The sequence below is a fragment of the Mustela nivalis genome (assembly GCF_964662115.1).
Source record: "Mustela nivalis genome assembly, chromosome: 6".
Taxonomy (NCBI): Eukaryota; Metazoa; Chordata; class Mammalia; order Carnivora; family Mustelidae; genus Mustela; species Mustela nivalis.
This window is the reverse complement of record NC_139025.1, coordinates 9,811,630-9,826,367: the sequence shown is the minus strand read 5'-3', so window position 1 is coordinate 9,826,367 and position 14,738 is coordinate 9,811,630. Positions and strand designations below refer to the sequence as shown.

General features: G+C 55.9%; 1 protein-coding gene across 3 annotated transcripts in view; it reads right to left on the bottom strand.

The window, feature by feature from the left end:
• Positions 1-14,738, bottom strand: part of SYNE3 (spectrin repeat containing nuclear envelope family member 3) — a 978,380-nt gene that overhangs the window by 919,568 nt on the left and 44,074 nt on the right. For all 3 annotated transcript variants that reach the window (XR_014312397.1, XM_082733264.1, XM_082733263.1), the window contains 4 exons: positions 8,520-8,681; positions 6,547-6,894; positions 2,925-3,061; positions 1,634-1,808 (listed from right to left, as the gene is read on the bottom strand). Coding sequence is in view for 2 of the 3 variants with exons in the window: in XM_082733264.1 (XP_082589390.1) it covers positions 1,634-1,808; positions 2,925-3,061; positions 6,547-6,894; positions 8,520-8,681 (822 nt within the window). In the remaining variant the exon portion in view is untranslated. The remainder of the gene's footprint in view (positions 1-1,633; positions 1,809-2,924; positions 3,062-6,546; positions 6,895-8,519; positions 8,682-14,738) is intronic.

Below are 14,738 nucleotides of genomic sequence, written 5' to 3'. Positions count from 1 at the left end.
AACACATGTAAGATCCTCAGGCCTCCCCCAAGTGAATTTTATGTGTGTGTAAGGGTCTCTAGAAATACCAGGTTGGATAGAAAATGTGATGTTGTGTCCCTCCACGTGTTTAGAGTGGTCCTAGAGTGCATGGGATTGTGGAAGCTTTCTGCTTCCTTCTTCACAAATCTTCACATCTCCAAGCAGGCATGACTTTCATAACCAGAATGAAAATTAATATAAGGCGAGGCTTGTATCTGACATTCTTTTGCATCTCCTCCCATTCAGTGTGTCTTAGAATCCCCGGACCTAGTATTTTATGGACTAAAATGCTTGAAAGTATTTCATGGGCTTCAGAGCTCCACTGGGTACCATCGGGCAACATGGTAATCAGAGCTGCCATGTTGACGGGCGTTTGTGGTAGACGCTGAGGTCTGCTCACCCAACACTCATCCCTCCTTCTTGCTCACCCAACAACCAGCATTGTGTCCGGATGGCAAAATGCCCGGTTACAGGTGCTGAAATAAGTTTCTAGGGTCAAGATGGGTCTTCCTTCACCCTGGATGCCAAGGCAACAAAGTGAAACTTTCAGATAAGTTCTGATTCCCCGTAAACGCTCAGCTTGACCAGAAACACAGTGGATCTAGCCTGCGATCCCCAAACGTCAAGCCAACTCTTGGCCTTCTCAACCCAAACAAGGCTGACGTCAGCCTGTCAGAGGTTTTCTATCTGTCTTTTCCTTGTTCTTCATTCTTTATCTTATTAAACCTTCTGCTGTCTGCCCCATTTTGCAGTTCTCCAAAAGGAGGCTGTCCGCTTCATGAAGCATTAAACAAAGTTGGTTTGTCTCCTCTCAATTGTCTTCTTTAGTCACGTTTGACACCAAACAGTCTGTTTGGTATAAACCAGTCCTGGCAAAACCATCGTTCTCAACCAGTGATGGGCCCAGGGAAAGTCATGTGATCCGGCAACTGAGCTGTAAGGAATCCCCTGGGGCTTCTGGAAGGAGGGTTTGCCTCCCTGTTCAAAATGGTGAACAGAGAAAGCCTTTTTGCCCCCATGCTGTTCCTTCCTGAACAAGATGTTGTTCATAGGAAGATGCAAGCTTGCTGTGGTGGTAGCCATCTTGGGGCCATGAGCGAAGATGCGGCTTTGAGCTAGAAAGAGCCTGGGTCCCAGAAGATACTGTTGATCTGTCAAGCCAGTCCTGAACCACCTGAAAGTGTCTGGGTTTTAAGCTACCGTTGGTCAGAATTTCTGTCACTTGTCACATGCCTCCTAACTGATGCCCACGCAGTAAAGGTAATGGCCTCACATGCCCTCCCTCAAAATTGCTCATGCTTCCCCCAGAGGACTGTCTGCAGGAGGATCCAGGACGGAAGGGGTGTGGGAGGGTCGGTACAAAGTCCTGTGGTCACACCAGCTACCAGACTTTGCCTTCCACCCAAGAATTGAGGATGACCTTGGTCGCTGATGACATTTCCTGTGTCTACTTAGAACTTGCCAGGCAGGGGTACGATGAACTTTGCCCAGATTCCTGGAGCACCCAGGAACACGCCTTTCACTGGAAGTAGGGCTGTGCTGTCATGCCTAGTGGGTGTGGCCTCCCTCCTCCCCCCTGCACTGGTCAGCCGTCCTGGCAGGACCTGCTTACCTCGATCTGGGGCAGGAAGGTGTGAATGGCGGGCAGGTCTGGCAGGCTGGCAGTGATATCCAGGAGCCTCTGTGCCAGGGCCCTCCACAGCTGCAGATCCTGTAGGGGCCGCTGGAAACGCTGCCACAGCTCCAGCCCCGTGGCATTGTGAAGTTTGGCGCTCTGCCCCTTCAGGCTGTGAGGGCCACAGAGGAGAGACACGGAAAGAAGGAGAGAGTGGGGTCAGTTCAGAACTGAGGCGACTCCCGGGGAGCCCAGCGCACGCGCTCCCGTAGCCTGCTGGGGGTGGCTATGGGGCCTTTGGCTGGATCAATGTGCGCTGGAAGGAAGCCAGTTCTCAGACAGACGTGCAGCCCAGCCTCACGACCCAAGAACCTCAAGCCTTGAAGAGGAATCATGAAGCCCCTGGCCTGGTCCAGCTCACCCCCAGGCACCTTGTGGAAGCTAAAGCAAAATCCCTTCCTGAGTGAGAGACCATCATCCTGGTCCCTAATAATTTCTAGAAATAATCTCTCAACTACGACATCCAATGACAGAGAGCTAGCATGTAAAACCTCAGCAGGAGAAGCTGGAGGGGAGTCCCTCGGCTAGCGGTGCAGAAGTCCACGGCCCTGCCACGGCCTTAGCTTCCCGCAGGGGATCCCAGGCCCCTGCTCCGAGGTACAGATGTACAGCAAGTGGGGAGCCCCTGAGTTCATTCAGAAGGAGCCTGTGTGTCAGGTGGAGGGAAGAGAGGTTCTGTGGATACGTGGACCGTGTGCTGTGCTCACAACCCCTCAGAGGCTCGTGGAGCAAAAAGAGCTACAGGCTGCAAACTGGCACTGTGCTCGGCTCCAGAGTGGGGCGCGCTCTGATCTGCTGGTCTTGGCTGAGCCAGGACACTGGAGCCCCAGCTCTGCGTGAGCCCATGGGCCGAGGGCGAGGTAGAGGCTGGTCTGAAGACAGGCTCAGATGCCGAGTCAGCACCGTCTGCAGGCAGGGGGATGGTGTTTGTCTACCCAAAAGCCCTCCCTTTGGGCCATGACTTGGGGGACGCCTCCCTAGGGCAAAGCTACACCGGAGACCGGATGGAACTCGGTGAATGAGCCACGCCTCCTGGAACAAAGCCAAGTCCAGTCCTTCTGGTTGCAAAGTCCCAGGGATTGAGGGGCACCAGAATTATGTTAGAGTTCCCAGATTGTAAGAGAAAGCAAGCACGTTTCCCGGCGATGGCCTTCGATGCGGTCAGAAGCCCCCCTTGCGCCTGGGGTTCAAGGCACTCCCTGAGCCCCGCCTCCCTCGGCGCGGATACCTCTGGAACTCCTGGAGGGCAGCGACCACGCTGTCGGAGAGCGGCTGCGGCTCACAGGAGAGGGCGATGAGCTCCTTCAGCTGGGCCTGCAGCCGGGCCACCCGGGGCTCTTCGGCCGCGAGGGCCATCCGTGTCGCCTGCACACACAGACCAAACCAGAGGGACGCGGGAGCGTCAGCGATGGAGGCAGAGTGCGGCGGGCGGGAGAAGCCCGTCACCCGGGGCCCGGGGCGGGCACGGGGGTCTCCAGACGCTCAGCCTTTGCTCTCCTGCTCTGGGCCCTGACTTTGGCATTTGCTCTCACCCCCCTGGTTTTTGTCTCTATCATCACTGACCTCAGTGTTGTCGTGAGGACCCACACCTAATAACACCAATAACGAATACCTTGGGAACGCAGCACCCGCCGAGTGTTCTGGGTGTCCCATTCACTGAAGCTGGGCAAAGGCCCTGGGAAGTAATTATCTGGGTCCCCACGGAACAGCCAAGGGAAACTCTGGCTAAGCGTTTTCTGCTGGTCGTGGGGCCAGTAAGCCGTGGACCTGACGTGGGAGCCGGGCCCCTCCGGCTCTGAGACTCTGCAGCATTAGAGGAAAACAACAGTCTGAGGTGCTTTGTGGATCTGGTTTGTTATTGGCAGACTGACCTTGACCTTGATGCTTGCTGGGCCCATGCTCAGTAGGAGGAGAGATGGGGTAGTGGAAAGTGCTGGGCTTTGGCATGGCACAGGCTGTCTGGGAAACCCCCTCGGCCCCTTCCTAGCTGGGCAACCTCGGGCTGTTCCCTCACTGCTAAATTGGGGACACCCCCTGGACCAGGCACTGGGTACAGAGCAGGAGTCTAGCCGTGCCGCTCCCCAGCTGCCCCACACGCAAGCCTGAGCGTTGGTCCAGATTGTTCACTCACAGGGACCAGCAGCAGCTCCAGGCAGCCTCCGTCTTGGGTGAACCACATGTGACCTGGGACCCGCGGGGAGCTCAAGGGAGCAAGGTCAGCTGGAGGGATGGGAGGCAGCAGCCAGGGGCGGGAGGGAAGGCTGTGCAGGCAGCGGGCTGCGGAATCTGCCTGGGCAGCCTGACTCAGGCTCCAAATTATTCTTGTCTGTATTGTTATGAAGCAAATGTAACGAAATCTGTGCATGTTTTCATAGAAGAGGAAGATACAACTGGTGTGTGTGAACTCGCAGTTTCCGAGCCAGTCACGAGGAAGCCCCGCACATCAGCTCCCTGGAAGGCTGGCCGGCCTGCGGACAAGAGAGCCTTGGCCGACGCCGGGCAGGGGTCTGCAGTGAGGAGCAGAACCGTGGGCTGCTTCCAGAGAAAGGCCCATCCAGACCCCACGACAGTCAAGAGTCAATGTGGGGCCCAGCAGGTCACAGAAACGTCAAGTGACCAGGGACGGACCAGTGGGGAACCCAGGGTGGAGGCTGCCGCCCACACGCTGGTCTGGCTCAGCCATGCTCCTCGTTAGACAGAGCTGCCCTCCTTGTGAAATAAGGGGGCGGGGCTCTTCCAGCCCTGCCGTGCCCTTTCTGCACCCATGAGGTGGGCATCTTTAGTGGCTGGATTTTTGGGATGCCCACGAGGGGGGCCGTGTGAAGCAGCTGTGGTCAAGGCTGGGTTAGACACGAAACTGCTCTGACTTCAACCTCAGCTGCTAAAAGTCTCCCTGAAGGGGATGAATGGTCCCGCCCGGTCCTCCTGGGGATGCGGCAGACCACTCCTGGCCCCTGTTCTCCGTGGGGACGGGTCTTGGGTCTGCCCGAAGAGAGGCCAGGAGGTCCCAGCCCATCTGAGCTCCAGTGTCCTCGTTCCTGGTCCTTGTCTCTCACTGTGCTAATTTCCTAAAACTGGGAGTTGAGGGCTAGAAGCGTGTGCTCTGGAGTCCGACTGTCTAGGTTCAAGTTCAAATCCCTGGCCTCCACCTGTGGAGTGCACAACCACAGGCTAGTCTTCAACTCCTGAAGAGCCTCGGTTTCCCCACCTATAAAAGCAGATCAAGCACTCAGCACGCCAGGTAAGCAATGACTACCTCGCATCGGTTTGAAGATGAGCACGTCACCCTTTCACCTGGGGCCTGACACCCTGTGCCTCTCTGAAGTTTGCCTGTTTCTCGGGAGAGGGAATAGTCCACATTTCCTTCTTGGTGCAAGGTGCGGCAAGTGTCCTCTACCTTTCACGTGCTCTGCCGGGCCATGGTGGCTCCCGGCCAAACCCGGTGGGTTCCATGGGCCTCGTGGCAGAGTCCCCCTCTGCGCCCCCAACTCCGATGGTTGGCGTGGAGCAGGTCAGGTGTGTGTGCCTACTCCTTCCTACAGAATACAGATAAGTCAAACAGCAGCTGTGTGAGTGTTCACTCAAGAACAGACGTCTTGAGTCATAAACTCCAAACTTCCGTTTTTCATTGATTTCGGTGAGTCATGACTTGATTGTAATTGAGAAAACATTGGAACCAGGTGGGGCAGAGAGTTCACAGGGAGGTGGTCAGGCTCCTGCCTCGGGACAGGCTTCCTGACACACAGCCGGGCGCAGGCAAGAAGCTGTCATGATAGGACAGTGGCAGGGCTTTCTAGGCCTTTCTTCCTCCTTGAGCACCGGCTTTGGCAGGTGAATGCTAAGCACTTTTTAAGTTTTCACCTGGTCATTTCTGTTCTGCATACAACGGAGGGTTAAAGCACTTCTCTTAAGACCACGCAAGGAGAGAAGGCAGGATCTGTGCCCCAGCAGTCTGACCCGAAAGCCCATGCCCTTGACCCCTGCACTCGCCACCTCCACCTGTGCCAGGCAAATGGTCCTAAAGAGGAACCCGTTCCCTCTGGACAGAGCTGGTCGCCGCAGTGGAAGCTGGTCTGCTACGAGGCTCGGCGAGCCCTACGGCCTATGTGCCTTGTTTCTCCCCACACAAAAACGTGTCCGAATATGGGCAAGAGAAAGAGAAAGAAACCGAGCGACAATGCAGACTGGAGGTGGGATGTGGGCAGCTTTTCTGTTAGATGTTTCCCGCCATGGCACTAGCGCAGCGCGGACCCGGTGAGTGAGTAAGTGAAGACAGGAGTCGGGGACGTGGGAATCCTTTAAAAGTCTCTCTGGGCGGAAGTCAGACCCGCTGAGTGTGCACACGGGCGGGAGGAAGGCGGATGCACTCCGACTGCACACTCTTGTCTGGGTGGGAAGCCAGCCCACCTTCCCAGGATAGGCACTGTCTGCGAGGTCTCCCCAGGACCCCAGCATCTCTACACTGAAGCACGTGCCCTCTGACCTAACTCTCCCTGCTCCGGGCTCAGGAAGCCCATGCCACATCCCACCACTGGGCAACGGAGCGGCAAACTCAAAGCCAGTCCGCCTCTGGGTCATCGTGTGATCCTGGGGAGGTCGGGGCTAGAGAGGTAAAATCTCTCTGGGCCTCAGTTTCCTCATCTGGAAAATGGGTACGAACACCCAACTTGTGTATTAACACCCAGGGAATCCAGGTTCCCAAAGATCCAGGGAAATCAGAGTGAGTGTGCTTAAGGCTTAGCTTGATTCTCCCCCCAGACAAGGGAGCTCCACATGGTGCGGCCCCGAGGTGAGGCCCCGAGGCACACACAGCCCCCGGATGGTCCATATCTTCGCCAAATTCTGCTTACCGAGTAGCGTCTCCATCGGGCCACCAGGTCGTCCTCGGTTCCCGCCTTCGTGGGGGGCTCCAGGCCCTCCTCGGCCAGCCTCTGGAGGTCCTTCTGGAACTCTCCCAGCTCGGCCTCCAGCTGCCGCCGCTGCTGCTCGCAGGCTCCCATGGACCTGAGCAGGCCCTGCAGCCGGCCCTCCTCCTCCCCACAGAGGACGCGCAGCTTCTCCAGAACCCTGCGCATGTCCTCCAGCTCCCCGGCGATCCTGTCTGCGCCCAGAGGGGACGTGTTCTGGATGACGCCCACAGCCTGCTCCTCCAGCCGCCTCAGGGACGTCTCAGCCCTCGGAAACTCATCAGCGATGTCCTACGGGGAGGGGGGAGCGGGGAGCGGGCAGAGAATCACATGAGCAGGGAGAGAGAGCATCTGCCACGTTTCCCAGAGCCCCTGGGAATGTCACGTTAAACGCCCATCCCTAGACTCCCAGGTGAGGGTCCAGGACGCCTTTCCAAGGAGCGCGCTGTCTGCCTTAAATGGGGTTGACTCGCAGTGCCATGATAGGGTTCCCTTCCCTTGCCTTTTATACCCATTTGATTAAGTCCAGGAGAAAATCTGTTGGGTGTTTCTGTCTTTAACCCTCTCTGCTGTTTGTTGATCTTCGATTTTAACGAGGACAAAGGCAGCCTCAGAAGTAGGAGGGCAAACAGAGCCTAGTGACCTGTTTGGTTTCATTATATTCATTTGCATGGTCATCTACTAATTATGAGCGGGCGCTGGCCTTCCATTCATGACAATGAGCTCCATTTTCCTTTCAAATACAATGTTCATTCACTTTTAATGAAAAACAAATTTATAGAAACACCTTTCAATCTCTTTTGTTTGAAAGTGCCTTCCAAATATGTTACTTTTTTATCGAAGTGTCGTTGCATGGGGTCAAGTATACAGATCGTAAGCATGAATGTTCTGAGGGTTTTGAGAAACACTCATGCCCGTGTAGTCCACACTGTTCCCACAATTTCTAATATCCCCAGAGCTTCTAGAACGTCACATATTTGAAGTCACAGACTATATCAGCTTTGGAAACTGGCTTCTTTCAGTAAAATACCCTCTAGAGTCTTCCATGTTGTATATAGGAGTATATAGGAGTACCTCTTTTTTTAAATTGTGAGATATATATATATATATATATATATATATATATATATATATATATAAAATCTCCTGTTCCACAACATCTAATACTCCGCTGACTAAATCTGAGTTGCTTTCAGTTTGGGACTATTACAAATAAGGTCTGGCAAATATTCTCATACTAGTCATGTAACATTTTTTTAGAGTCATTGTTCATTGTGTGTGTGTGTGTGTGTGTGTGTTTAAAGAGTCACCTTAAGTACAAATATGAAATAAATGGTACAGGTGCTGGATATCTGTGGCAGAACTTATAATGCGATTCTGGAATTTCTGATGGTGATCCAACACTCCATTTACAGAGGACGTCAGAAGCTCATTCGAGGTCACGGCCATTCAGGAAGGCCAGAACAGACCATGTCTCTCACCACCACAGACCTGATGCCTATGCCAGGGTTCCTTACCATGGCATTCTGACACCTGCGGGGGGGGGGGGTCACTCCCTTGTGGGGGCTGCAGTGTGTAACACAAGATGTATCACATCTCTGGCCTCCACCCTCCAGACCAATAGCATCTCTACCCCCAGCCCTAAGCACCATCTCCAGACATCGCTGGGATGTCCCCTATTTGAGACCCACTGGTCCAGAGACCATGCTGCCCTGGCCTCGAGTTTCCAAATGCCCTGCTGGCTCAGAGATCTCCAGAAAGCAGCTCCTCCATCCATGTGGGGGTCTGCATACCCTGGGTTTTGTATCTCCTGTGGCCCCTAGGGCATCCTATTAAAGACATGACAACCCAGACAGAACCCCCGTCCTAGAGCATTTCCTCCGTGGCCCCTCCGATGGAGACACAGCCCAGTTTACCTGCAGCATGGAGAGCCGGTGCTGGGTGGACAGTTTGCAGCTGCGTCCCACACAGCTGCTCACCTTATCCATCACCGCCTTCAGCCACAGCTGGAACTCGTCCACATCTGCCTGGAAACGCTCATGCTCCCGGGTCATCTGCTCCAGCAGATTCACTCTGTCCTGCGGGAGGGGAGGAGAGTCACCCCCTACGAAGGTGCCCTGGGCAGGCTGCCTGTGGCCTTCAAGGCCTGCCTGCCTGCTTCTGTGTATGTGTGTGTGTGTGTGTATGTGTGTGTGTGTGTGTGTTTAGGGGGTGCGAGATGCAGCCAACCTTCTGTCCTGCTGAAGGCAAAGAGGTCCCAGATGCTCTCCTCTACCTTATTAGCAACCAAGAGACTCTTGGTCAAAGCACGTCCTCACTGGGCCTGTCAACTCTACAGGATTTTTTGTCTTGCCATGTCCTGGGGGTGGCCCTCAAGACAGGCACGCTGTAACAACAACTCTTACTACACAGAACCATCACGGGAGCACTCACTGAGGTGCGGGGACTGCTCGAGGAACTTTCACGGGCATTATCATCTCCTTGAACTCTCCTGATCACCCCATCAGCTGACATTATTATTATTATTATTATTATTATTATCTTGGCTAGACAGATGGGGAAACTGAGGCACAGAGGGGCACCTCAGAAAGCGCATGCCCAAGGTCACCTGGGTAGGAAAGCGTCAAGGTTCAAACCCAGAAGGCAAGAAGGGGCCAGCGGGGTCTGCAGGCATGCTAATAAACAGAGGCTCCCCCCAGTTCCTTCTGGGTACAGTGATGTTGCCGGCATGGGCTGCGGTTACCTCACTTTGCAGACAATCCCACTCTTGTTCTAACCACACGGGGACAAGACAGTGTCCTGAAGGCGGCTGTCATCAGGGAAATAGCAGTGTCCCTGCTGTAAGACCTGTGTGCCCAGGGACTCTCTTTCTCAAACACACCCCTGATCACAGCTCCATTTCTCTAAAGCCCTCCATGGCTCCCCATTGCCCATAGGCCCAGATTTCATGGCCATAGCGTACGGGTCAAGGGCAGGACCCCAAGATGTGGCTGTAGCCCTGAGGTCAACACCCTGTGCTCAGGAGCCCCCTGCCCATGACCTAAACCCTGGCTTGCCTCCTGCCTCAGTCTCCCTATCTATACATTTGGTGAGTAACTGTCCCTGCCTCGCTGCGGTGCAGTGGGATTAAATGGGTCAGAGCTCACAGAACCCCAGAACCACACTGGGAGGCTAGTCATCCCCTAATGCCCGTGAGCCTTTGACTCCTGTCACTTGCTGTCCCCTGTGCTCTTGTCACACCCAGCGGAGCAGGAGTGGGCAAGAGAGCAGCTCCGTCTGGATACACCGACCTCCAGGCCCTACCTCCTCTCTGCCGTGGCCGGCCGCCTTCAGGCTGAATGAGCGGCCTTCCCTCTGTCCTGTGCTTTCCCCCTGGCCTTGTCCACCCTTGTCACCTTCTCGGCGAGCCAAGGGCTCCCTACACACCAGGCTGCCCCGGGCTGACTTCCTCTCCAGGCCCCGCGCAGTGTAGCTCTGAGAATGAACACTTCCCTAACGGCAGGAAGAAATCAACATAGATAGAGTATGGCCAGCAGAGGGATGTTTTCAAGGAGAGCCAAGAAGAGCGAAAGAGGGACTTCCTTCTCCTGAGCACCCGCTAAGTGCCTGGAACAGGACACGCGGGATCTTATCTTCCCAACGGAGCCCAGCCCGCCCATTCTGCAGACGTCCAGGCTGATGCTGGGAGGTCAGTCACGTAACTCTAGAAGGGCCTTCTAGACAAGATTTAAACGGCCAGTGCCTGACTCCAACATCCTGGCTCCAATCCGGAGGCGGGCAGACTAGATGCTGGATGTCTTCTGGCTTGTCCGCGCCATGGCATCTGGTAGGGCAGTTATGTAAGCGCTAGGCTGCGGCTCACCAGCCGCCAGAGACACACCCGTCGAGCAAGCTTGTATTTCAATAAAACTCAAATGTGGACGCTGGGATATGAATTTTGTAACATTTCACATGTCCTAAAAGATTCTGTTTTTTGTCTTCCTCCCTTGAAGTGGGTAAAAGCCATTTTCAACTCGCAGGCCGTACAAACTCAGGAGATGGGTCGGACTGGGCCCACAGGCCCTCATTGTCTGGCCTCAGCTCCTCCTCGGCCAGGGAGCAGGCAGTGTCCAGGAGGGCACTGACCCTGTCCGAAACGAAGTCAGAAGTTCCCAAATGGCCAGTGTGGACAGACCCGTGGATTCAGAAAACTTCCCCGCCCTTTGAGAAAGTCCTCACCAAACCTGGGAATGGGAATAGTAATTCATTTAGACCTTTGCAACAACCAGGGCAGGGAGGAAGAGCTATCCCCATTTTGGAGATGGGGAAACTAAGGCACGGGACCAAGGCTCTCAGTGAAGAGCCGGGAGCCTCCCAGTAACGGACCGAGGCTCGGTGCATCACCAGCAGCGCCCAATGGGCGCCCGAGTTCCAAATGTGCACCAAGAGACCGTGACCCGCTCCACACCTCCCCTGCCGGCTCCTCCTTCCCGCGGGATCGTGTGCCTCCATCAAAACCCTCCAGGAGCTACCCCGTCCGCAGGAAAGCCTCATTCCTGAAACTGGGTCAGGAATAACAAACAGAGAATAAATGCGGGTTGATGCCTATGGTGACAAGTGTCCCCCCCCCTTCCCCGAACGTGCTGGCCGGCGGCCCTGCGGGTGAGCAATGAGGTGCCGGCCAACGCTCGCGGAAGGCAGAGGCAATAAAAGTCTCCGTGATACTGAGCAGGCGCCCAGAGCCCAGCGCGGCCGAGAAGGGCAGGCGTCCAGACTTGCTCTGTGCCAGGCAGACGGTCACAGAGCACCATCCAGCCACCGCCGGGCAGGCACCGTTGCTGGACGACAGGGTGACAAATGCGGGCCTGCCTAGCCTTCCCGCATCAGACCAAACAATTAAACCATCTGTGGCGGGCGGGGCTGTCAGGAATGTCAAAACCCAACCAATTAACAAGGGCAGCGTGGACTGATGTCTGTGGGTCTGTGCCAACGGCTCTGAGTCCCGGCCAGATGCGAGACGGACACGCCCCCTTCGAGAGCCGCCTGGGGAAGCCGGGGGAGGCGGACGCCGCTGGGTGCCTGGCCCCTTCACAAAACATAAAGGGTGGTTAAAAAAAACACCTCGTCGTAAACTAGCAGGACCCCGCTGGCAACCAGCCTGCTCTCTTCTTGACTCCCCAGGGCTGGGGTTGGCCGTGCGCCCCACGGCTCACCTCGGGGCTTGGCCAGTGACTCAAGTCCGGGGTCTCCCTCCAGGGGTGGTCGCAAAGGCCCCGGCCCGGAGTGGCCCCCACAGTGCCTCTGTCGCCCTGTCCTCTTCAACACCGGCGGCTCTGCTAATGAACGCATCGGAAGTCAAACACGGATTTTCAGAGGGTGAAAGCAACGGGCAGCTGACTGGCTTGAGAGAAGTTGAAATGGGCCCTTCACTGGGGAAAGGCAGGTGTTAACGCGAGAAGGTCTGCTACAGCTGGAGCTGTGCCCCCCGATTCGCGGGTTGCAGCTGAATCCCTGAACATGTTGGTATTTGGAGGCGGGGCCGTTGAGATCAGGGTCACTTGAGGCCATGAGGATGGGGCCTCCAGGATGGGATTGGTGCCCTTAGAAGAAGGGACAGCACAGAGCTTACTGTCCCCCTCTCTGCCATGAAAGCAAGAAGGCAGCCATATGCAGGCCAAGGAAAGGCCCCTCACCAGGAGCCAAACCTGCCAGAGCCTTGATCCTGGACTTCACAGCCTACAAAACTGTGAGAAATACATCTGTGCCGTGGTGGTGTGTGATGGCAGCCCGAGCAGACGAGGACAATGCTGCATAGGCCCACCCTGAGCACAGGCCTGGATCCCTGGGCATTCTGACCCGGCCTCATCCTGTCCCTGGGTTAGGAGCGTTTCAGCGGCCCACCCGGGGACAGCTTTCTTATCTGCCTTGGGAGAGCCCTTCATGCAAGGAGAAGCCTTTGTCCAACGTCCGCGGCAGGTGCACAGGAGGCATCTGGACCATGAAGGAGCCTCAGGGGCCCCAGGACATGGAGTGTTGCATGCCTTGCTTAGCACAGAGTTCCAGAATGTTCCTATGGTCTAGGGCTGCAAGACTGGGGTGTGCCCCGGGGGTTGGGGTCTGTGTGGCGGGGGCTCTGTCTCATCTCACTAACGAGGACCTTGGGCTTGGAAGTTAAATCTCTAAGGACAGCACCAAAGTTGGATTTGCTCACTAAATTCTGAGTCTTGGCACGCCTGAGTGGCTCAGTCATTAAGCATCTGCCTTCAGCTCAGGTCATGATTCCAGGGTCCTGGGATCAAGTTGCACATTGGGCTCTCTGCTCAGTGGGGAGCCTGCTTCTGCCTCTCCCACTCCCCCTGCTTGTGTTCCCTCTCTCATTGTGTCTCTCTATGGCAAATAAATAAATAAAATCTTTAAAAAAAAAAATTCTCAGTGTTCCAGGGGTCAGGCCCCCTCTGGAATCTGGAAGAAGCTACGGCTCCTGCCCCAGCCAATGCACTCATGCAAGTCTGCAGAGACCTTTGGACGGCTCGCGGAGCCCACCCTGGCCCTCCCCAGCCAGCACCACTGGTCCACTGCGGCCCACTGTGGGGGAGACAGCAGCTTCCCCCGACCATGACCACGGGCTGACAGGGGAACAGAGCTGCCAAGGCTCCCGTGGCCGGGAAGCGAAAACCCAGCATCTGCGAGCTTCAGCCAGCAGCTGGAAGCCAAGGTGAATTCACTTCTCCACGCAGGACCAGGTCACCCTGCAAACATGGGAGCCCCCAAGCTTCTGCTCGACAGACCTTGATAGCTGCTCTCTGCCTCCTGGACACCGCGGGAAGCACGGTGCTCCCTCCTCAGGGGCTCCAAATCTCCCACTCGCTGTTGCCTGCCACTTTCTCCGCGTGACCCTGAAGGTCACCTGAAGGGTGCAGGGCGAGGACCTGAGGCACCGCTGGGGGTAGAGCCTAGCTGGAGCATCACCTAGAACCTTCTGGGTCTTTCTAGAGGGACAGTGGGGACTGCCACTTGGGTTGTTTGTTTGTTTGTTTGTTTAAGTCTGCACAACAGGCCCAGGCAAACCTGCTCTACCACAGAGAAGGCTGGAAGGACCCGGTGAGGCCAAAGACATGAAGAGACTTAAAAAAGACAGACATCACCAAGAAGAATCGTGCTTTCTATGATCTTTCGGATCCAGTGAGGGGGAGGGCCCCTGAAGTGACCATGAGGATCTCTGAGGTGATCATTTCCACACGTGGTCTGGTGCTCCCCCGGGGTCCCTGGCACACCCCCTCCACACACACGCACATATGCGTACACACACACACACACACACAAACCCACGCCAAACGTTCCATTTCCTGTCCTCTGCCTGCCGCGGAGGCTGTCTGCTGAGTGACAGCAGCACCTGTTTCCTGTAAAGTCACAATGAGGAGGCCCCAGGGCCTGGTGCCTTCTCTGCTAGGGCCCCAGGGGCAGACCTGGAGAGTCACTGCCCTTGCTGCTTGGGACTTGGGGAGGGCCAACTGGCCTCACATATGAGAACCAGGCTCCCTGCCTGCCTGGCCCGCCTGTCCATTCTGTCCCTGGCACAGCTGCCCCACCACCTCCTGTCCCTTCCCTCCGGGGGCCTTGTGCCTCCAGGCTGAAGGACGGGGCTCTCATTCACTCTGTAAACAGCTCCTGGACCCCGCTGTGTCCCAGGCTCCATTGTGGTAGTGGTCGTGGTCGCTATTTACTCTCACTGCTATTGCAAGCAGAGCAGAGGTGTCATCCTTCCTGCTAGGAGGCCGCCTGCCAGTTTGCGAAGGGCTCACCGGTAACTCATTCGGTCCTCAGCCCGGCTGCTTATAGGGTGAGCTGCCCCGAGCCACGCAGCTGGGAAGCAGCAGAGCCTGGAGGGAACCCAGGTCCCTTCCCAAGCATTCGGGGACAGGAGTCCTGTTCTTGCTACGGTATTCCGGGATTCCTGTCCGTTATAGGACTGCTGTCCTTAAATTGTGATCAGAAAGGACCCAGCAATATGGCAGGCTAGAAAACCTGTTTACCTCCCCAGGACCAACGGCCCAAAACGCCGCATACAATTTAACAAAGCGTTGTTTAAACGCAGACCCGTGTGTGCACACACCAAGGGAAGAGACATCACGTGGACCCCAAGCAAAGACTGTAGA